We start from the raw sequence: 22,389 nt of genomic DNA, 5'->3' as shown, positions 1-22,389 counted from the left end.
AGACCTGCGGGGCAAGACGCAAGCGTCGCCTGAGGGAACGCTGGCGCCTGGCCTGCTGGGACGGGTAGCTGCTGTCCCGCCTGAGGCGTTCGCGCCAACTACATGTCCCGTCTCCCCCCACGAAACTGGAGGCAGAGACAACAGAAACGAAAGGCGAGCGCAAAGGCTGACAGGAATTGTAGTTTCTTAACACGCAGAAAACGCAGGCAACTACATTTCCCGTCGCTTCCGGGAAGGTGGGCCGAGGGTGCTCGCGCAAGGCATGATGGGTATCGTAGTTCCCGCTCTTTATCACGGCGGTAGTGGGGGATGAGGCCCCGGGAGCTAAAAACTACTAAAATGGCGGCAGGCGAGGCTGCGGGGAGGGCGTACGGGAGCTCCGGGAGGCCATACTGCGCTCGCGTCGGGGCGGTGGAGTACACGCGGAATCGCCGGAGCGAGTGCTGAGTCGGTGCCGCCGCCGGCTTCCCCCTTACCCCGGACGCTGGGAGACGCTTCGGGGCCGCAGAGGCTTGTGGGGCAGCCACAAAATGGAGGCGAACGGGAGCGGCAGCGGGAGCAGCAGCGACTCGGCTCCCGACTGCTGGGATCAGGCGGACATCGAGCCGGGCAGCGGCGCTGGCCCGGGGTCCGCCCCGCCGGCCGCGGAGGCTGAGGCCCAGCAGGAGCTGCTCGGGGCGGCCTTCAGCCGGCAGCTGAACGTCAACGCCAAGCCCTTCGTGCCCAACGTCCACGCCGCCGAGTTCGTGCCGTCCTTCCTGAGAGGGGGCCCGGCGCCCGGCCTGCCGCCACCCTCGCCCCCGCCCGGCCTGCCGCCGCCGCCGCCCCACGGTAACCGCCGCGCCGGGACGGGGCTGCGCCGGCGGGTGGGCGCTGAGGGCGGAGGGATGGGGGCCATGTTGGAAGGGCGCGGGGCCGTGCCGCGGAGCGGCGCGGGGCGAGGGCTGTCGGGCCCCGCGGGGGAGGAGGGGAAGGGCCACGCGGGGCTGGAGCGCGGCGCGGAGGGCCGCCGACGGGCGGGCGAGGGGGCCGGGCCGGGCCGGGCTGGGCTGGGAGGCGGCTGGCAGCCCGGGGAGCGGGTGGGTCAGGCTGACGGGGTGCGGGCGGGGCGCCTGGGCGGCAGCGTTGGAGGGGGGGCCGCGGAGGGCAGCGCTGGGCTGGGGGGGGGGCCGAGAGGCGACCCGGCCCGGGGGCTGGGGCCTTGGGTCCTAACGGCGGGAGGGTCTCGTCAGCCGGGGGCGAGGGCAGGCGCGGGTGGGGGCACCGCCGACGGGGGAGCCTTGCGCAGGAGACGGGTTTAGGGGAAGGGGCGTAAGGTGTGGGCAGAGGAGCCATGGGGCATTGTGGAGGAGCTGTTTGCGGCGTCTGATGCAGCCCCCAGAGTTTGTGAGGGCGTTGGGAGGGGGTCTTGCAGGCCGCTGTGTACAGCCGGGGTGGTGGGGACAAGCCGTGGTACAGGTATTGCGCTCAAGGAGCAGTAACTGGTGTGGTCTGGCTGTATGTGGACCCTGCGTGTGTGTCCCCGGTACCTTTACTCGCAAAGGGTTGCCTGTGACCAGAGGAAGCCACGTAGCTCTCTTCTTGCTAAAGCAGTAGAGAAGTTGTCAAAGATTTTGGTGGTAATAAATTTAGTGTTGCTGGGGAGAGCAGCACTGCTTCAGCCACCACTGGTTCAAGTGTATCCTGAATGTCTTTTTGAAGCTTATATCAAGTAGTTACTGTTTTTCCTAATATAATGGTGACAAATGATTACTAGGGAAGGGAGGTTTGTCCAGCTGGCCTCAGTCAATGGAATAACTTGAAATTTACCCTGCTTTTAATTTCAAAGGATCTTTGTGTATGCAACCAATGTTTATACTAGATTTACTTTGCATATGGGAAATTAAAGGAGAGCTACTTTTTAATTTCCAGCCCCAAACTGAAGATCCTTCTGAACATCAGACAGGCTAGTTAACTTGGTGGTTGCATTTTAATGTCAATCCTGAAGCTAAGGAGTTTGAGACCTGATCAAGTATGATAGTTTTAACACCTTTCTATTTTTTTTTCCTATAATTTTCTGTATCCCTATTGGTACAATATGAAACAAGCTAGTATTCCATGTATTGATTCTAGGAATTTAATTTCATTAAAGCAACTACTTGTTACATTATGCTTGTCACAATTTCCTGTTGATTGTGGCTTATTATTTATTGTGTTCAGATTTAATATATTGATTAGTCTTGCTCTCCCTAGTATCTAAAGTTATCAGACGTTAACAGCTAAAATCTGTGACTTTCATATATGAAGCTTTAAAATTTTCATAACAGAATATTAACCTGTTTTTTGTGTTAGAGCAAGTGTTAGATTATGTGTTCTCTACAGCTGTTCAGCACTCCTGATTTTTATGAGAAACTGTAGCTCATGTGCTATGCGGGCAGGCAATATGTAAGTGCATTAAAATATACTTCCAAGAAGCCATGGGCAGACTATTCCATTTGGAATAAATGTATATGTTAAGGTTCACAGGTATAAACATAGAGTAGATAGCTTGCAGCTGTGCTGAACATGTGATGATGCACCTTTGAATAATCTTCAAAATTCATTCTAGTGTGTTTTTCAGCCATTGCAAACTGAATCTAAGTCTCTTTTTAACCATGTAATCAATACTGTGACTGAAAACTTTCTTGGCATTTTGAATGTTATTAGAATAACTGTTTTCTCTCCCTGGCTACTTTTGTACGGTTTCTTCTAAGGCTTGCTATATTTAATTTTTTTTTTTTGTAGGCTTTAAACTACATTTCCTTCCCCCCTCATTATATTTATTTCTTCATGCTCTCCTTTTCTCCACTCTTTTGCTACTTCTGAGGCCTATGATGAGCTTTGTCTTTCCAGAGACTAGAGATGACTTTACTGAAAGCTTCCTGGTCATCTGGAGTGATCAGGATAGCTTTTTCCATCTTGGTTGCTGAGCACATTTCCTACATAGTGCTATAATCTAACTGTTTTTAATTCACCTTGCTTCTATGTCTTCTTTAAGGTTTATAATTTTGAGTTTCTATAATTAACTTGGATGTCCCTAAGATTAAGCAGACAAAAATCTGCAGTTTAAAAAAAAAAACAAACAAAACCACCACAACAGTTTCTTTCTTAACTGGAATACTATACTTGTTACATACTTTTCCAGGTCTGATGTACTCAGTTACAGAAAGTAATTGACAGTCTTGTCCTTGCAGATGTTCATATAAGGTGACAACTACTTTCCTGGCTTAAAGGACTAGGTGGAGCTCGCTCTGGAAATAAGTCAGAACAACATGTGATTAGACAATGGTGCCGAATAGGTTACTTTTCAGCAACCCAGTTTCCTTTTGCTCCCATAGGGAATTAGGTGTTCTGTGGCACTCATTCTTCATTACATGGTGGGGGAATCTATTTATCATCTGTATTGAGGTCTGTACAAATACTGGTTTGTACTGGGAAGAATCTAAATTCATTTTGATTGTTTGGAAGAATCTAAAAAGCTGGGTGTCAGTTTGAGGATTTAAGTGGCCTAAAGTTAAGTTCTAGTAATACTTTTCTTCTTGGAACTTTCTCTTGGTGAGGTTTTGTTTGAGTCATAATTCCTTAGTAATTCGAAGGATGTTGTAGGTCAAGATAAATGTGTAGTAGCAGCATGGCATATAGATTCCACAGAACTGATCTCCATTGTGTGGCTATAGTGTGTAATAGTATTTCCTTTTATGCACACTAACTTCATGTTTTTAGTAATTTGTATAAAATTCCTGTCACTTATGTTTAGAGCACTGAAGTAATGCTCACAGAAGACATTTAGGGAACAAGATGTTAACTTTCTAAAACTGGGAAGCTCCCGAGACCTGCATTCCAAGTAGTTTACTTTAAAACTTCTTTTTTATGCATGCTCTCTTTTGATTGCAAATTGTATATTAGGGAGAATATCTGAGCAATGTTTACCACTAATACAATTTTCGCTTGCAGATAGTTTCAGAATTAGTTTGGAATTAAATCATCATTTGATTGTATGCAAAAAGCATGTGTTATTTAAATATTTGAACCTAAGGAACAGATTAAAACCAATATGTTCCAAATGTTGTATCCACGAGGACTTGCTTTTACCAAATTCTGTCCAAGTCAAACTCATTTGTGTAAAATCTCTCTTTGTTGGATTCTGTCAGAAATGTGAAATGGAGACTTCTCAATTTTGTGTCTGCAACAGACATCACTGCACCACAGTTCTTCCAGTGAGCATGTCAAGTATGTCATGAACAAGTTGTGCTTCTAGGGCAACTTACTGTAGACAGCAGTTGCTGGACTAGCAAGCTCAACTAAATTAAGGCAAGGTGTGATATGTCACATGTGTCAATAAAATGACAGTAGATTGTGTTAGGGCCTCTAAACATTCTCAGTCACAATTGTACCTCGCAGCTTAACTGTTCTGTAGCATCTATGACTTGCTTTTGTACTGTGGTTTATTAATTTTGTAAGTGTATATAAGATGTAACTGCATTTGGGTGATTTCTTGTTTGTTTCTGTATCAAGGCATGGTTCAGAGGTGTAAGGGAATAGTTAAAACCTCCTCCCCACCACCCCAGGATTAATAAGATTTCTATTATCTAAGTATTGCTTGGATCTCAGGTATGAGAGAAGTGAAAAATTTCTGAAAATGCAGTATCAACCTGCATTCTTGTGGTTCAATTTTTGTCATAGTTCTTGAATATTCGCAGGATTCTTGGTAAAATTGATCACAGCTTCCTTATATGGGCTTTACTAAATTTTATGTTAGTTTTTCTTCTTTTTAGAAGTAATTTTTAAGTATTCACTGTTGACTTTGCTTGGAGCAGGAGACTGAGCTAGATAACTTCCTGGGGTCCCTTCCAACCTGAATTGTTCAGTGATTTGAAGTATGCGGTGGTTATGGTAAGAAAAAAGTGTCATTAGTACAAAAGTAACAAGAACAAAATGTGACATGTAGCAGCTAGTGTAAGGAAAGATAGCATTTATCCTTTTGGTGGTATTAGTGCTATTGCTTCACTTCGTAGCTCTCTTGACCACTGCAAGTAAATTTCTGAACATATTTGTTAATGACTACAGTTTAGACAACTTGCACCTACAGTCGTGAGCCATGCAAACATCTGGTTTAAGATTCAGTGCCCTTCAGATTGCTTCACTCCCTAAATATCCTCACTCACCTGCAGTAGTCACTTTTGAAATAGTTACATTCAAGCAGCTGGACATCCTCAGCTTTCAAATGCTGTAAATAAATGGATATAGCATCTATCTTTCTGGTTTTCCCTGCCCTCATTTTTCTTGACCTTGTAACTAGCTGGGACAGCCATATATTTCCCCACCTCCTCACCCCTCAAATCAGAAACAAAAGAAGGAGTTTCAGTATCTTCTGCTTCAGTTCTCAGAGTAGGATGATGAGTTATCTGTATCATTATGTTCCCCAAAACTGGTCATCTCTTGTTTTACACCATTCCCTGTAGACTGTATTTTAAGACTCTTCAAGAATTCAGTCCTTGAGAGACTTCACTTGGCATATGAACTTGTTAAGAAAGTCTTGTTTGTCTACCATTCAAGAAGTTATCATATCGAAGGATTACGTGGTTCACTTGTATCAGCATTTGAATAGCCATATGCTATTTTTGATGATTTCCTCACATGTAGGGTGTTAGTAATGCTACCATTAATACTTCGTAACTGTAAACTTGAACCGCTTACATGACAGCAAATCAGTGTTGTATTGTGAATGCCAGTATATGGTACAAATTCTTATGATCAAAAAAAATCTTGATTTGAGTCATCACTTGACTATCTAGAGCAGTGTTTTTCTGTATCAGCTTTGCTAGACTGATGAGCTGCACAACCTCTTAAAACAGTCAGTGCAGAGAAAGGCTGTATGTCTTGGCACTGACTTGCCAAATGATCAGATATAATATACCTGTGTGATGCAGTCAAGGTGCCAGTGTATTACACAGGTGTCCTTTGTCTACACCTGAACTGTACCCAGGAAGGTAGCCGGGATTGTGTTGCTCCTGTTAGAATAATTCATCATGCTTGTGGCCTTTGCATGACTCCAATAAAAGACAGGACACTGGGAGCTGGCTGTGAACTAGACGAACTGTCCTGGAGTCTACGTGCATTCTGCTGACCATGTGTTCGGCACTCTGGTTTGGACTACTGATTTCATGTATTTGAAAGCATGATGTTATCTTAAAACTTGATTGCTCCATCAAAATGAACACAAAAATAATTTGGGATAATCCTTGGATTCTATTAGCAATCTGGTTTTACAATTCCATTTTCAGAATGTTGGGATTTCTCTCCTGTTTTGCGGTGAGGTGAAAGACATGCAAGCAAGAGAAGCAGCTGATTGTATGAAGCTAAGATAGAAAGATGGTTTTATTTTGTTTTTTTATTATGAAGGAATAAAGCAGTCAAAATTTTAACAGTGAAATTTATGAGTTTTGCAGAGGTCTATATGAAAATTACACTGAATTTTAGTACAAAAGTTAGTTTAGGACAGGTGATGCAATATCAAAAATGTGTTCTCTAGAATAGTCTGAGAATTTGTGTGTGAATTTTACTCTGTTATGTGTAAATGTTAAGATCCTGAGCTTAACCTGCTAAAATATACATGGGGTGCTTAGGTTTATTTTTGTTTGGTTGGTTTTTTTAAAAAATTTCTATTCCTCGTGGGTTATCAGTGATCTTTGCTAGAGTGGAATCCTTAACTGTTCTAATACAGAGCTTGATTTCTTGAATATCTGTCTCAAAAATTAAGTTATCAACTGAGCACAAATACTTGGCCTTAAGGAAAAGGGGTTTTCATTATATTCCCTGAAAATCCCCATAAGCTTTCTTAGACTTAGTTGTGAAGAAGCGTGTCGGTTTTACATCAGATAAACTTAAGATGTGTCCTCACTGGGGAAGGAAAAAGGTGGGTCTTTTACTAAGCTAACATGTAGTAAAGTCCTGTGAGTACAAAGCAAGTGCTAATTTTCTTGTGAATTTTACAAAGTCATGTTAAAACTATTAAAGCTGCTCTTATATTGATTGGTGCATTTTAAAAACTGGGCATACCTCTCCGTGTCCACTGGTGAAACTAGGGCATAGGCTATGAAGCAGGGCAGAGGCAAGAAGAAAATAATTTTGGATTTAAGTTAACTTTCAAAAGAACTGCCTTAATTACAGTGAACTCCTGAAAACCTTTTCTTTCTGTATATTATTAAATACTTTGTTTAGCTCTAGTACTTATTTGTACTTGAAGTAATTTTTTTGTGGTTTTTTGTTAACTAAGAAACTCATGGGGTTTTTTAATTCTGATTCTCATGCTCTCTGTGTTTGACTCAGACCTTTCTCTCTTACTCTGGTGTAATGCTCTTTATGCTTTTGTTTTTAAAAAAAAAAAAAAGGCGGGGGGGTGAACATCTGTTATGTAATTCATGAAAACTGTTGAGACTATATGACTATTGTTTAAATATGTACTGAACTCAGGTATTCAAATCACACATACGAAAAGGTGATGGGAATCCTAAGGTGGGTGTCATGCATTTCTTCACTCTTCAGCCTTCCAGGAATTCCTGTGAAAGAACTTGATGCCTGTGTTGGAGGAGCAACAACAAACTCACTACAGACCATCTAAGTTTTGTAGATAAGATGCTTCTTTCAAACTGAATTTGCCTTTTTTTCTTTTATCTTTTTTTTCTAATTGCTGTCGATGCTCTGTTGTGCAAACAGTTTCATTAACCCCATAGTCTACCTCAATTGTCAGGTACCAATACTGTCTAGGTTCTTATCCCTCCAGCAGCAGAGCAGGCTGGGAGCTGTGAGTGCTGCCATGCATAGCAACAAATTACGGCCTCTCACCAATTCTGTGGAGGCATTTGCGTTGTGGCTCAGGTAACTGCTTCTGAGGAGTTACCAGTTAACCACTGAACAGCATTTGCTTGTGTGGAGACATCTCTCAGCTTATTCTGTGCATCTCATAAATACTGCAGTTGACAGAAAGATGGAAGTTGTCAGTACTGCTTAGCACTTGAGTTTGGCTTTAACACTGTATTTTAACTGCAGTTTTTCTAATATTGATTCCCAGTTTACCAGCTATACCTGTTCTATATATGAAAATCCTGTTTCATTCTAATATAAATTTCATTACAAAGCAATTTTCTATTGTTTCTATAAAAGCATTCTAAACTGTTAATGCTGTTAAGTTCCTGGCTTTTACTGTTTTAAAACAGTACTTTCAGAGGTTGAGTGGTAACTTTTAATTTGTTGTACCTGTGCAGCTTTGGTTATTGTGCAATAAAATGCATGCAAGTACAAAACTTGATGTGATACATGACAAACTCGTCAGCTGTAGTAGAATGCTGTGTGAATGAAATAGGCAGAGTGGATTCTTGCAATATTTCTTTAGGACATTAGCTGTATTTTAGAGAGACCAATCATGATGTTTTAAGTTGTGCGATTTTGGACTGTCTGTTGGGAGCGCGCATACTCCTCCAATTAATTTTATATTTTAAAAATAGTAATTTTTACAGTATTCAGACAAGACTCTGAATTACATAATGTCCTTGTCTGATGGCCTACCAGTAGATAAATGCAGCGTGTGTATCCATTTTTGCCTTTGGCGTTGGCAACAAAGGTATTCCAAAAAATGTTCTAGGGCTCTGATGTTTGAGAGGACTAAAGATAAACCACTCGCCTCATGTAATACAGTGAATAAGGTTGCAACAACAGTTCTTGACTTATGGTTTGAGGAGAGATGGAGTATGGAGGATGCTATGTAAAATGTAATTGTTGTTTATCATGTGTAAATCCAAGAATTTGAAGCATTATTTAAAGATTTGGCATCATTTAAGACATGTTTTGACTTTAAAACTAGATTTCATACAAACTACATTCTGAATCTCTCTCATATGACAAGATTCCTATCTGAATGGTTTTTCACAGATAAGGATCTAGAATTTTCAAGGTGAACTTGAAATGTGTTACAGATTTTTCTAATTTGTTTTTAGTTTGCTGTATGTGATGTTTTTACAATAATAGTAAACTATGTTAACCATAAATGTTGTTAGTTACTTTCCTGACTTCCAGAAAACACAAAATGAAAAACTTTGTATATCTAGTTCAGTGTTTTGGAGAGATCAGGATAAGTTAAAAGGACTGCTTAGAACCTTTCTCAGTTTCCCTCATCTTTAAAGGTATTTTGTTAAAGTGACTGTCTTTATCACATGGGCAAAATAAGCAAGTCCAGTTGACTGGATTTGTCCAAACATTTTGCCACAGGGACAGTGTGGAGTTTCAACTTCTCATGTCCTGATCCAGTATTGAGTCCTAGGTAGTAAGCCTATTTCAACTAGATTCAGAATTGTCATCTCCTTTTTATGTGATCCAAAGATTCCCTAGGTGTTTCAGAACTAAAACTTAAAGGTGAGGTGTTTTTCCTTGAATTGTTGAGATTGACTTTCTGTCCTTTCTGCCATGGCACTAGTAGTGCTCTCCCACCCAGCTGATTCGTTGCTTCAGAGTGCTGATCCACCCAAAAGCCGGTAGGTTCTTTGCTAATTCAGTTTTTGGTCAGACCAGCGCCCTTTGTAGGGCTTCAGTAGTTATACATGCACTAGGGCTGACACAAGAAAAAAGATGACAAAGAGCAAAATGTGGCAACATAACGGTTAAGAAGCAGTAGGACTGCATCCTTCTTTTCAGGTGATTGCGTTAAAGGCATACTTCAGGCAATCTGTTCATTTCCACACAGAGCAAATCATAAATCTGACCCTTTAAAGTCAGACTTTTCTCTTGTATATTTGTTTGCAATGTACCAGTGCCTGAAATAACCTGAAATTGTTTATCAGAAGTAAATAATTACTGAGGGGGCGTTTATTTTTATCACTTAAAGCCTGTTCTTTTTGAAATTAAGATTCTTCGCTTATTTTTTACTTGGTTTCTTTACAATGAACTTTTTTAGAGAGCGGTTTGTATTGCCTTTCTGCTTTGAAGGAGCAGTGTATGTTTCATGTAATTCATAACTGAGTATCTGTTGCCCCTTGATTGTGTGGCATTAGTACTGCTTAGGATCCATACACAAACTGTCTTACTTATTCTCTTGTGTGCTAGACTTGTACAAAATTTAACAGATGGACCTTTTTAGGTTAAAAATTTCCTACCTCCTCTCTGTTACTTGTGAAGAAACTTCTTTTTCCTGTACATATGCCTGCTGTATTACAGACCGGAAAGTAAAAATGGGGTTTATTATGAATGCTGTTGATTGACAGTGTTATTTCTAAGGAATTAAATAACTCTTCAACCATTTATAGAGCTTCTGTTTCAAGGCAAGTGCATAAATGCTGTCATTTAATACGTTTTTCATTATGGGCAAATTTCAGGAGTGAAATCAAAAGCTTGTTGAAATGATCTTGTAATGAAAATATTTATGCATCCCAACCATAGTATGTGTGAAATAGCCAACAGTCTTTGATGCGTTACAAAACAGAGGCTTTAGGTTCATACCTAGATTCTGTGCCACCTGCTTACCACACTCATAAATGGGCTGATTTGAGTCTTTTCCAGCTCTCAAATGTGAGTGATGTATCATTTCTTACAAGGAATCGCAAGGTATTCTATTCTTACGCTTTTACTTACTATATTAAATGATTCTCAATCAAGTTTTGTTCCTGTGGTTTTGGGACCCTGGAGTGCAGATCAGATACGATACAACACCGGAGTGTAGGGAAACTCGCTCAGAACAGCTTCCTCTTCTGTGTTGCTGTGCCCCCTCCACTGCTGCTGGTCACTGGGTGTTGTGCTGTGACCCACATTCACCCTGCCTGCAAGCTGTGTCCTCTGGCCCTCTTCCAGCTTTTGCAGCACTGCTCCAGTTTACAGAAGTCTGCAGCAAATACGCAAACAGTGCGAAAGCAAAGAGGCTTAGAATCAGGTCCTTCTCTGTATGATTTTTGTTCTTTTGAGGGGATTTGTTTTATCTTTAGGTCCCATCATTCCTATAGAGCAAGTAATGCTGTAAGATCTATGTTTTTATAATGGGATTGAAGGAGAGCTGGAGTACAGCTAAACAGAGGGTATGAATTTGGTATGTGGCTGGAAAAAAAAAGATAATGAACTTTTTTCAAATAATTATGAAGTTGAATTTGTACTGAGAGAAAACTAAATAGGTTATGGTTTTAGGGATAATTATAGAAGGCCTCTTGATCATGTGGAATAATGTCCTGAAACATCAAGTGGTGTAATTGTTGATTGGAATGTATCAGTCTTAGGTTTAATAATTAGTTATACCTCGGCATATAGTTTAGTGGCATGGTTTAGTGCATAAGAAGGTTGAGTGATCTATCCAAAAAAGCATACTTGTGGCTTTGATATGCACATGACTGGTGAGATTGCCCTCTGAGTAATGTGACTATATTCTGGTGGACTGGCGAACTTGCCAGGTGTATGAATGAGTTTATCATTTCTTGACCTTAATAACTACAGAATTTATTCCTAATAGCTTGTTTCAATTTTCTACTCAATGCTCATGTGAAATTGAGGCGCAATAGCATTGTAGGTAAGCCTGTAAGCTGAAGTTGGCAGAACCTTTCTGTACAGTTGTGATACCACACGTGCATTGTTTCTTTGGATACAATGAAACTGGTTTGACATTTTTAAACACTGGTTTAAAAGATACTTTTTTAAGATACTAACACTTAAACTAGCCAGCAGGCCCAAAGAGGGTGGGCAGGTAAAATACTACGTGTAGAAATTTTGCTTCCTTTAAAACTTGCTTTAAGTGTATCTTTCCATGTGGGATAAAAAAACTGAACTGTTTTTAGAACTGGTGTATTATTTTTGCAACTTTTAAGCAGTGTTTTTTAGAAGTATTGGTGCTTAGAGGCTGTATTTAGTACTGTTTTGGGGGGAGGGGGTGTTTTTTCTTAAATACGCTTCTTGCAGTAAAGTTGGGAGATGGTCTTTTATGCCTAAGTGTGGAAATTGTTTACATCAGTGTATTTTAAAAGTTAAACTTTCTCTGCAGGCATACCTGTAGAGACTTCTCCAGAGGAGCAGACAGCCTCTTGTGAAGGTAATTGTTTTCGTGTTCTGATGGTATGCGATGCAGCTCCATTAAACATGATTTTAAAAAAAAAATTGCAAAGAATCTCCTATTTAAAAATCTCTGTGAACCTTTTTCAAGCTTCATTCTCTTTATCCTCATACCACTATTCTAAGACAGTGTGGTTATCTGTGGTTATTTACAATTTTATAGCTAGTTGAGCAAGGCGTATAAAGACCAAGTGGGTTATTGAAGGTCATAAAGCTTGCATGAAGCAGAATTTTAAAAATTGAATCTGTGTATTAAATAGCATTGGCCAGTGCCCAAACATCTGAACTATCCTTTTATTAATTTAGTCACTCCGTTTTTCTTTGTTCTTAATACTATCGTGGTAAACATGCGTCCTTAATGATTCCTTTTTTTTTTCTTTTTTCCCCCTAGGTTCAAATGCTGCTGTTAACATGGAAATTTCAGAATCTGTTGGTAAGATGAGAATTGTTCCATTTCACTATGATAGTACTATAAAGTCCTGCTATATTGCTTTTGCTGAATCGTTCAAACAAAATTGAAGAATACCTTATTGAGCCTTTGCATTTTTGGTCCTTACTAATTTTCATTGTGTCTTTATGCTTAGATCAGGGAAGAGGTAATCGAACACTAGTATGCATTAGCAGGTGTAATTGGATTACTTGGACACTGAAAAAGCATCAGTGTTTTATTAAATAATTTCATATTACAAAATAGTCCCACTGATATGTGTGAAATGGTGATTAACGAAAAACATCGAAGTGATCGGTAATATGAGCAATCAGAACATGGAAATTGTATCTTTCTCCTTGTATTTGTATGGCATTTGAGAGAACCTACACCGTTATCCTTCTTCTTTCTAAACATATGGTAGCGTGTGTCTGTGGATTCAGACCAGCATGATGGTCTGGGTGGGTCTTCAGATTTGTTTTTCCCTTGTAAAATCATTGCCTTGTTAAAACAGGAGTCTGTTAATCCCTGTAAATCACAGTTTTCTGATGTCAGCACACAAGCTAGTTTGAAAGCTCCCAGTAATAATCATTTCAGAAACAAGCAGCAGTTGCCCTATTCTATGTAGGCAGATGTTAACAGACTGGATAGTTGAAGTCTTTTGATTGCCTCTTTGTGGCAGGGGCTCTTCTCCATAGTCCCTGGTTTTAATTTCATTATCTATTTTAATATATCTAACTGCTTAATTTTTAGTGGAAAATGGAGAGACAGAAATGTCCCCAGAAGAGTCATGGGACCACAAAGAAGAAACAAGTGAAACAGAGCTAGGAGGTGGTCCTGCAGGGGATGCAGGGCCTTCTGAAGAAAGTGCTCAGGAAATGATGGAAGAGGAAGAGGAAATACCAAAACCGAAATCTGTTGTAGCACCACCAGGTGCTCCTAAAAAAGAGCATGTAAATGTAGTATTCATTGGGCATGTAGGTAAGTTATAAGTGAATGTGAAGTAATTAGATATTTGTGTTCTAGAACTCAGAGGATTAGAAATTAATCCTGTTCTTTGTAGGGATGTATGTATTCACTGTGTCTTGAGGTTAATAGGCTCATTCATTCTAATGAAGCTGCTCTGGAAAAATTAAAGAAGGTCTTTCAGGGGTGGAGTGCCAAGGATTGAGTGCCTGTGTTCTCTTGGACACAACAGTGTTGTTCATGATTTCTCAAGTATGTGCTCTATTGAGTGATTAAGTGACATATAGAATAGAATAGAATCATAGAATCATTTAGGTTGGAAAAGACCTTTAAGATCATCCAGTCCAACCATTAACCTAACACTACCAAGTCCACCACTAAACCAATTAAGGGTAGAGTAGCAATTTCGTGTTTCCTGGCTTCGTGGCTGGATTATTTTTAATGAAAGTAAAAACTAGGAATCATTAAGGTTGGAAAGGATCTCTGAGATCATTAGTCCAACCATCAACCCAACACCACCATGCCCACTAAACCATGTCCCAAAGTGCCACATCTACCTGTGTTTTGAACACTTCCAGGGATGGTGACTCCACCACCAATCTGGGCAGCCTCTTCCAATGCTTGACTACTCTTTCTGTGAAGAAATTTTTCCAAATATCCAACCTAAACCTCCCCTGGTGCAGCTTGAGCCCATTTCCTCTCATCCTATCGCTAACTACTTGGGAGAAGAGCCCAACAGCCACCTCACTACAACCTCCTTTCAGGTAGTTTTAGAGAATAATAAGGTCTCTCCTCAGCCTCCTCCAGACTAAACAGCCCCAGTTCCCTCAGCCACTCCTCATAAGGCCTGTGCTCCAGACCCTTCACCAGCTTTGTTGCCCTTCTCTGAACACACTCCAGCAACTGAATGTCCTTCTTGTACTGTGTTTATAATCCAAAGAACAAAATCGGAAAGCAGTGCTCCTTTTCTGCTTGTTTTAAATATTTTTTGAGGGTTCTTATTAATTATTATTTAAATCAAAATATTAAAAATTGTAGAGCTATAGACAATAATTGAACATAATTCGGGGTTAAAAGAAGCATTTATAGCAAAATGTCCCAGTTGAATAGTTTCAACAAGCTTCAGAAAAATCTTAAGTGGTGTCAAAAGTGCAGACGAATTATTGAATCACAAATTTTACAGTAAATTCTGTATTTTCCTTTGTATAGTCTCTTATCACCTTAAAAGTACTGTAACTTAGTCCTTGGGTAAGTTCAGAATGGAGTCATACAAAGTAAAGAGGCAGTGGTCAGAGGTACATGCCAATATTTGAAGAGCAGCCTGCAGAAGTTAGGGACAAGGGAGAAAGGAAGCAGGGAAAGGGCTTTTGCAAGGGCTTCCCCCACTCTTAACCCACACTTTTGCTGGATCACTGCTTGTTAAGGGTTTTTTGTTATGGATAATGCCAAGGTTATATGCATGAAAACAGAATTTTCAAAATTTAGTGTAACTGAATTGATCATGAATTATTATGGAAACAAGGGAAGCTGAGAGATGCTTCAAAAAAATTAGATTACAATTTAAAATATATATATTTGGAAATAAATTGGATTATCTTGTTCATAATTGGATTTTTCTTTTTCTAGGATTTTCTGTTAAGTTGTGAATGACTTTTTTTTTTTTTTTAGATGCTGGCAAGTCAACTATTGGAGGACAAATAATGTAAGGAAAATCTTACATTTTTAGATTTGCTGTTTCTTTTGTGAATTAAAAATACATTAAGTAAAATGAGTAATATTTTCTTATGGCTTTAATCAGCATAGATTAATATTTTTATAATAAAATGTTACTCTCCCTGTCAATTTAGTTACTTATTGTCTTTGGAATTTCTTAGTTCCAGCAGATCTAGTCTTAACGCTATAGAAGTTTCACTTACTTAATGGAAACAACTATGCAAAAGCATACTAAGCATATTAAGTTAAAAAAAAATGAATACCTTTCTTAGAACATGACTGTTTTTCTTCATCATTTTAAAATGCTATTTGCAACTGCTTTATACCCTTTGTTAAACCTTGTCCTTTTTGTGAAGATTAAAAAAAACATTGAATATCCTTATTCCCTGGTGCTAACTTTGACAGGCATGATTTGATTTCAAAATGTGAAATTATAATAGTTAGTCTTTTAAGTCTATTTTAGAAACTATCTAGAGACTGCAATATTTTTGAGACAAAAGTAAATACGGGCAGCTAGATCTTACAGTTTGTTTAAAAAAAAAAAGTACATGAAGAAATAAATGCTGTCTTGCTGATGCAAAGTATTTCTATGATTTTAAAATAATATTCTCAGCAAAAGTGGGAGGTCTTTGTCTTGTCATTTTCATCTTGTTTTGTTTTGACCAAACTGGAATGTTGGAATTGTCATGCTACATTTAACCTTGTAGTTTGTACTAGAGCAAATTAACATTTAATTATCTGATGCATCTGAGTATTCTCCTTGTACAAGGAGATGCTTATTCTTAATGCTCCTACCTATGTGATGTTCCTAAAGCTTTTTGTGGTCTTTCATTTTTGCAGAATATCCCTTTGTTGTAAGCGGGGGTGGGGGGAAATTGAGTGCTTGTACCAACTTTGTCATTAACCCTTTATTTACCGTTAGCATTAGTTTTCCTTGTAAACTAAGTAGATTACTGTTATTAGAAGATCAGGTAGAAATATCTGAGGGAAAAACGTGAAAGTTTTAATATAATAAAAGTGTACACTACTCACTATTTTTCCTAACTGAAAGATAGATCTTAAAATATCAGTTTCCTTGTTCTATCTAAAAAGAATGAAACGTTTCAGAAATGGGGGAGGGGTGTGAAAAATTCTCCTATCGCAATTTTTTACTTAATTTTGAAATATTGGATATTAGTCTCAGAAACGGACTTAACAGATGTAGTTCCTTTTCAAAACGTGCCTCTGCAGAACATTTTAGAATTAGGCTTAAAAAAAGACATTCCTCATACTTCTCCTAAAGTGGTACTGGTGTACTTTTACATATCAGATAATGGTGTGGCTTTTTGTGGAGAAAAAGTTCCACGGCTGCTCGCATCAGGCTGTTCCAGTTTTTCAAAATAATCTGTAGGGATTGTATAAGTATTTAACAATTTGGAACTATGTTTCTGCTTATGTAAAATTGTGCCTTTTTTTCCCCCCCTGCTTAGGTATTTGACAGGAATGGTTGACAAAAGAACACTTGAAAAATACGAAAGAGAAGCTAAAGAAAAAAACAGAGAAACATGGTATGAACTTAATGAAGATAATAGCGTGCTTTTCTCGTTGCACTGTGGTGAAAATGGGAAACTGTTTTTTAGTCTCTGTCACTGTAGCACAGGCTTCCTGCTGGAATGGGTTTCAAGTGTGGGGGGAGGAATCTCTTGTTTTCTTCCAGTACTGCTTTAACTAAAACTATATGAAACAGTGCAGTTCACATTGGAACAGCTTTTGCTGCTCTAACGCTCTGGTCAACCTAGTTGGTAAAAAGGAATACAAGGCAGACGCTTTTCTTGGGCAGCTCTTGGGGTCACTCTATCTGTATGTCTTTCACCTGTAAACAGCAGAGAGATATCTAAGGGACAGAGATTAAAGCAGTCAGTTTGGCAGACATGAGGAGAGAGCGAGTGAATAGTTCTGGCTGTCACCTTATATCTCATTTTTATATGAATAAAGATAGGGTCTGCAGTTCTTAAGTTTCCTTCAGGCAAGATGATGCTGCTGTCATGTGTGGATTTTTTGCGGGCCTCTTGTTTGTTTTGAGTTTTGTTGTCTTTTGTTTGCTTGATGTTTGGTTTTGTGTATGTGTATATACAGCACATACAGGAGCCTGCTTTCTCCTTCAAACGACTCCTGGAAAATTGATTTTCCTTTTGGAAGCTTTCAGGTTTTGGCTGTGGTAGAGGAAAACAGGGGTTCCAAGTGCTCTGGAAAAGATGCACCTGAAGACTTCCTTAGGGGTAGAGCAGCAATGGAGCACTCAAGGGGTGGGCATTGACCTGAACTAATTGTATTATGTGTGAGAGAGGGGGATAGAAAGGGTGACATACGTTCTTTTTATCAAGCAAGCATCATCCCCCTGTTGGGAGTTGACCATAGTAATAAATATTTCAGGACCTTCCTCAAAAACCCTGGATAGCTTGAAAAACAGATTTCATCTTCCCCCTCCTCTTTTGGAGAGAGAGTTGCAGGAAGTGCCTCCTTGAATGCTATTTTTATTCTTTATAATACGTCATGATATGCAACAGAAAGTAGGATGTACCTCTGTGTCATTATCAAAGATCTTGTTAGCTCGCTTCATATGTTGAGTGTCTTGGAATTTGAGCAATTTTCCTTCATGATTCAGAAAATTCCATACTGCAGTGCAGAGTTGACATTTCAGTCAGAAATGCATCTTTCCCTAAAAAACCTTATGTGCAAAAAGGACTTCCCGTCCAGCTACCACATATAAATTCCTGCTTGACTCTTGTTAGCTGAGTAAAACCTGACCTTTGGTTTGGCTGAAATCTTCCAGAAACACAGGCCATGGTGAAGACACATAGGAGCATGCATACCAGTACAAACCAAAAGCCATCTAGCATGCTATCTAGAGTTCAATCAGTGACAAATAGCTAGTGCCTGGGGAAGACTGTGATTATATATCCATAATTCCCAATGTTTAGTGCTTTCTCTGACTCGGGAACCTCTTGAGCTGGAAAGGACGTCTTTGTGTTTAATAGTCCCTGACGCTCCCTCCGTGATCACTGGTCAGCTGAGTTAGCAGTGTCTCTTCAGACATTATCCAGTCAATACAAAAGACAAGCTAAAGATCTTTATAAGCTGCTGTTAATGGTGAAAAATATTGGTATGTTAAGCCAGTTCAATTTAGTTATTACTACTTTTCTTCTCCTTGGTCAGAGTGTTAATTTCTTTCTTTCCTTTCAATTCACCAATTTTCACAAAACCTGAAGGAGCTAAATGATCTTTTCTTTGAAATTTCAGTTCATCTCTCTAACTTAAATCTAACTTGTTTGTCAATGGCCAGTGGGATCAAAGATAATTAGGGGACAACAGTTGATATGATCAAAGTATCAACAATAGGGTGACTAAAGGTGTTGTCTATTTCAGAGCCAACTTCTGTTTAATATGTGCAAATTAATTAGAACTAATAATAATAGTTCTTATGAATATGTGCAAATCGGAACTAATTTTTTGGTTAATTGTGCTAAGAAAGAGGAATTGTTTTGTATTTGATGCAGAGGTGTTTTTCAAATTGAGGCACAGCTTAAAGTATTTGAGGTTAGATTATACCTGGAGAACTTAGTAATTGAAAATTGTTTTTTCGAATTGCATCCTTCTAGGTATGTGAGGGAGAACTATCACTGGGCGCTACAGCTCACTATACACAAAAAATTCAATACAAAGTTACTATTGGTCTTAGAAATGCTGAAGTTCAGTAATGCTGAGGTGGTTAGAATTGTTGGCAGAAAAAAGACATGACAAATAGTCATACATAAATTTAGTAAAAGTTAATACAAAAATAGAATATTTGGGTTGGCTGTTTTTTTTAGGTACCTTTCATGGGCCTTAGACACAAACCAAGAAGAACGAGACAAAGGTAAAACAGTAGAAGTGGGTCGTGCCTATTTTGAAACTGAGAAGAAACACTTCACTATTCTAGATGCTCCTGGACATAAGAGCTTTGTTCCAAATATGATTGGTGGGGCTTCTCAAGCTGATCTTGCTGTGCTGGTAAGGACAAATCAGATTCTTTTATTTCAGATACACTGTGGGATTAAGCTTTTTATTTTTATTTTTTTGTTTGCTTGTTTACTCTTTTGGTTAGTTACAGCGGGCAAAATTTTCAATTCTGAAGTCTACCAAGTTGAGTGGGTTTTGGAGTAACTTAACAGCTTCATGGAATTGTCCACAGGTGTCATGTGACTTTTATATATGTCAGTGCAGAAACTAATGGATAATATTGAGGATATACCAGTGCATTTTGAAAGCTTTTACCAGTTTTGACTACCCAAAGTTATGTTTGAATAAGGCAGTATTACCCATTGTCAATTGTTCTGTTGAAGAGAATTGTAGAACTTTTATTAAAATGGTATTTTTAATTAGGTTATTTCTGCAAGAAAAGGAGAGTTTGAAACTGGATTTGAGAAAGGTGGACAAACAAGAGAACATGCCATGTTAGCAAAAACAGCAGGTGTAAAACATTTAATAGTTCTTATTAATAAAATGGATGATCCAACTGTAAACTGGAGTAATGAAAGGTGAGTTTAATATTTAAAAAATTAATCTTCATTAAAAGATACTGAAATATAATCCTAAGTAATTTTTTGCATCCCATTTTTGCTGAAAGAATGGTAGACTGTGAACTGAAGATGGAGGTTATCAAAATTGCAGGAAAAACAGAAGCATAGTGCCTAGGACAGTGCCTCGCAACTAAGCTTGAAGTTCTATACTACCTTAAAACATTCACTTTCAGCTATTTGGATCCATGCTGCCATATCTAAAAAATTTATGAATTCTAACATAGTTTAATTGTTGACTTGGAAACTTTATACTGAACCTGAAAGGAAGCAACTCTGTTTTCAGTAGTTTAGTTTGCCAGATTCTTGGTTGCTTGGCCATGTTTCTGCTAAACTCTTAGCTTAGATTTGGTGAGAGCAGCATTATCCTGTTCACCTTATGTGTCCACCCCATGTTATTTGGAGTTGTTCTCTTATGATAAGCTGAATTGAATAAGCAAATATATATGATAGTGGTTCATGATTACAGTCTGAGAAGGAGGGATGGAGGGAATCTTGCAACGATACAGGCCAGGTAAAAATAACTAGAAAGTCAATATGTAATATTTAAATAACTAATAAAAAGGATTAAGTTATTCTTTTCTGCCTTAATGCTCCAATGATACTAAAGGGTTTTAATTTTCTTAAGTCTCAACACTTGGGTCTTTTTATGGCTTCTGTCAAATCTTTCCTCACACCCCTTTAAGCTGGATGCTGAAAAGTGTAACTTAGTCCTTCCCTAGGGATACTTGTGTAATGACGGCATACAGTTTTCTTCTACAGTGTAATAAGAAGTGTTATGGGAGAACTTGCTGTGCTGTCAAGAATCATGAAAGTTTTTTTGGAAAGCTATGAAGGACTATACAACTTTACAACATCAGCCGAGTTTACTAAGAGAATAAGGCATGCCCAGTTGTGCTGTCTTGGTCCTGCCCCAGCCTTCTGACATTGAATTCAGCTGAAACTGACTGAGGGGAAGTGTAATAGAAATAAATGACATTAAGTCTTAGGAAATTATGTAGGAGATTGGAGGAGACCAAGCCACCACTAAAGTGAAAGCCTGCAGCATGACCTTAGTAGCTGTCTGCTTGGTCTGTCATGCTGTCTTGGCCTTGATCTTTTGCTTAAAAGCAGATATAGTGTATGCTGCTGTTTACCCAGCCCAGTAATTGAGGTGTATGGAGATGCTTTATGGAGCAGTGAGGGGTAATAGACAATACTGAGTTGTGCTGGAAGATTGGGGAGAAAATGCAAATAGGCTGCTAAGCTTTATTAGGTTTGCTTGCTGCTTGTAGAGTAACTTAACTGATGGAAAATTAAATGTCTGTGCATTTTGTTGGTTGGTTTTTTTAAAGCACAGTATTATGTCATGCTGGAACAATTGAAACTTACCTTGATCTGCTTGTCATTTTAATAGATATGAGGAATGTAAAGAGAAACTGGTGCCATTTTTGAAGAAAGTTGGCTTCAATCCCAAAAAGGATATTCATTTCATGCCCTGCTCAGGACTGACTGGAGCAAACCTTAAAGAACAGTCAGAATTCTGTCCTTGGTATATGTATGTATCTTAAATTGAACAACTTGGATACTTGCTATATTTCAATAAAAGTAAATGCTACAGTGAAGCTAGGAAGTAGTATAGCATGGTATATTATAGCTGTGTTCTCAAGTGCTTGAGGAGATACAATCAGGGAACCAAGAATACAGCCATGCAATGAGCCAAATAAAAGCATTTGCTAACTGCAGAAGATTAAAGTTAGCAGACTTTGTAATAGTATTAGCAGTATTCTTTGGCTTTGGGACTGAGTGCCATAGGAGCCCTTGAATTTTCCAGTGATGCTGCAGTTGATGTGTTGCTAGAATGAGTAGTTGTTTGATGTGAACAGTTTGCTTGAAGCTGTATTATAATTAGTGACAAGCCATGCCTCTCGCTGGAAGTCATGTTTTCCAGTACTGTTCATGGTATTTAAAGCACATTAATGAAAATCGTGTTTGGACCTAGCTTATGGTTTTGTATTTCCAAAACATATTACGCATCTAGCAAGATTCTCAAAGGAATAATTAATTTGTGTAAAATATGCCTGTAACTTAACTTAACAACTACATGCACTTCCTGGGTATTAATGTGTTAGTATTAACGTGATGGGATGTTACAATAGATTTAACTGTCTTAGAGGTCACTGTTCTTAATGATGACAATGAAAATCATTCCTTTTGTTGGACTGCGTTTATCCATTCTGAGTAATTTTTAAATAGAAGGGTGCTCACAAAATTGAAACAAATGCCTTCTGCTCTTTTAGTGGGTTACCATTTATTCCATACCTGGATAATTTGCCAAACTTCAACCGTTCAGTTGATGGACCAATCAGGCTGCCAATTGTGGATAAATACAAGGTACAAATTAAAATAATAGGTTTGAAAGTATAAATGGACTGTTCTGAGAAAGCAGTAAATGGACTATTTACTGTATTTTTAGAGGGTATCTTTTTTTTTCGATATGTTTACATTTCCAACTGTAGAATAGAGGTGGGGAGGGGAAGTAAATAATTTTGGCATTATATAAGACTCTTGAAATCTGTAATCTTTTATGAGAACAGTTTCCAAAACACTAAGTAT

General features: G+C 38.9%; 1 protein-coding gene across 2 annotated transcripts in view; it reads left to right on the top strand.

The window, feature by feature from the left end:
* The first annotated feature begins 501 nt into the window (after positions 1–501).
* GSPT1 (G1 to S phase transition 1) overlaps positions 502–22,389 on the top strand; it is a 29,793-nt gene continuing 7,905 nt past the window's right edge. Inside the window, exons 1-10 of one of the 2 annotated variants that reach the window (XM_075718153.1) lie at positions 502–831; positions 12,026–12,073; positions 12,485–12,526; positions 13,274–13,501; positions 15,155–15,188; positions 16,669–16,746; positions 19,048–19,228; positions 19,601–19,755; positions 21,191–21,331; positions 22,074–22,167. In XM_075718153.1, the coding sequence (XP_075574268.1) occupies positions 531–831; positions 12,026–12,073; positions 12,485–12,526; positions 13,274–13,501; positions 15,155–15,188; positions 16,669–16,746; positions 19,048–19,228; positions 19,601–19,755; positions 21,191–21,331; positions 22,074–22,167 (1,302 nt within the window). In that variant the 5' untranslated portion in view covers positions 502–530. The remainder of the gene's footprint in view (positions 832–12,025; positions 12,074–12,484; positions 12,527–13,273; positions 13,502–15,154; positions 15,189–16,668; positions 16,747–19,047; positions 19,229–19,600; positions 19,756–21,190; positions 21,332–22,073; positions 22,168–22,389) is intronic. The other variant, XM_075718152.1, reaches the window with a different exon arrangement.

The sequence above is a fragment of the Pelecanus crispus genome, chromosome 11 (genome assembly GCF_030463565.1).
Source record: "Pelecanus crispus isolate bPelCri1 chromosome 11, bPelCri1.pri, whole genome shotgun sequence".
NCBI classification, from domain to species: Eukaryota; Metazoa; Chordata; class Aves; order Pelecaniformes; family Pelecanidae; genus Pelecanus; species Pelecanus crispus.
The sequence above is the reverse complement of the archived record's forward strand: the minus strand, read 5'-3'. Positions and strand labels throughout refer to the sequence as shown.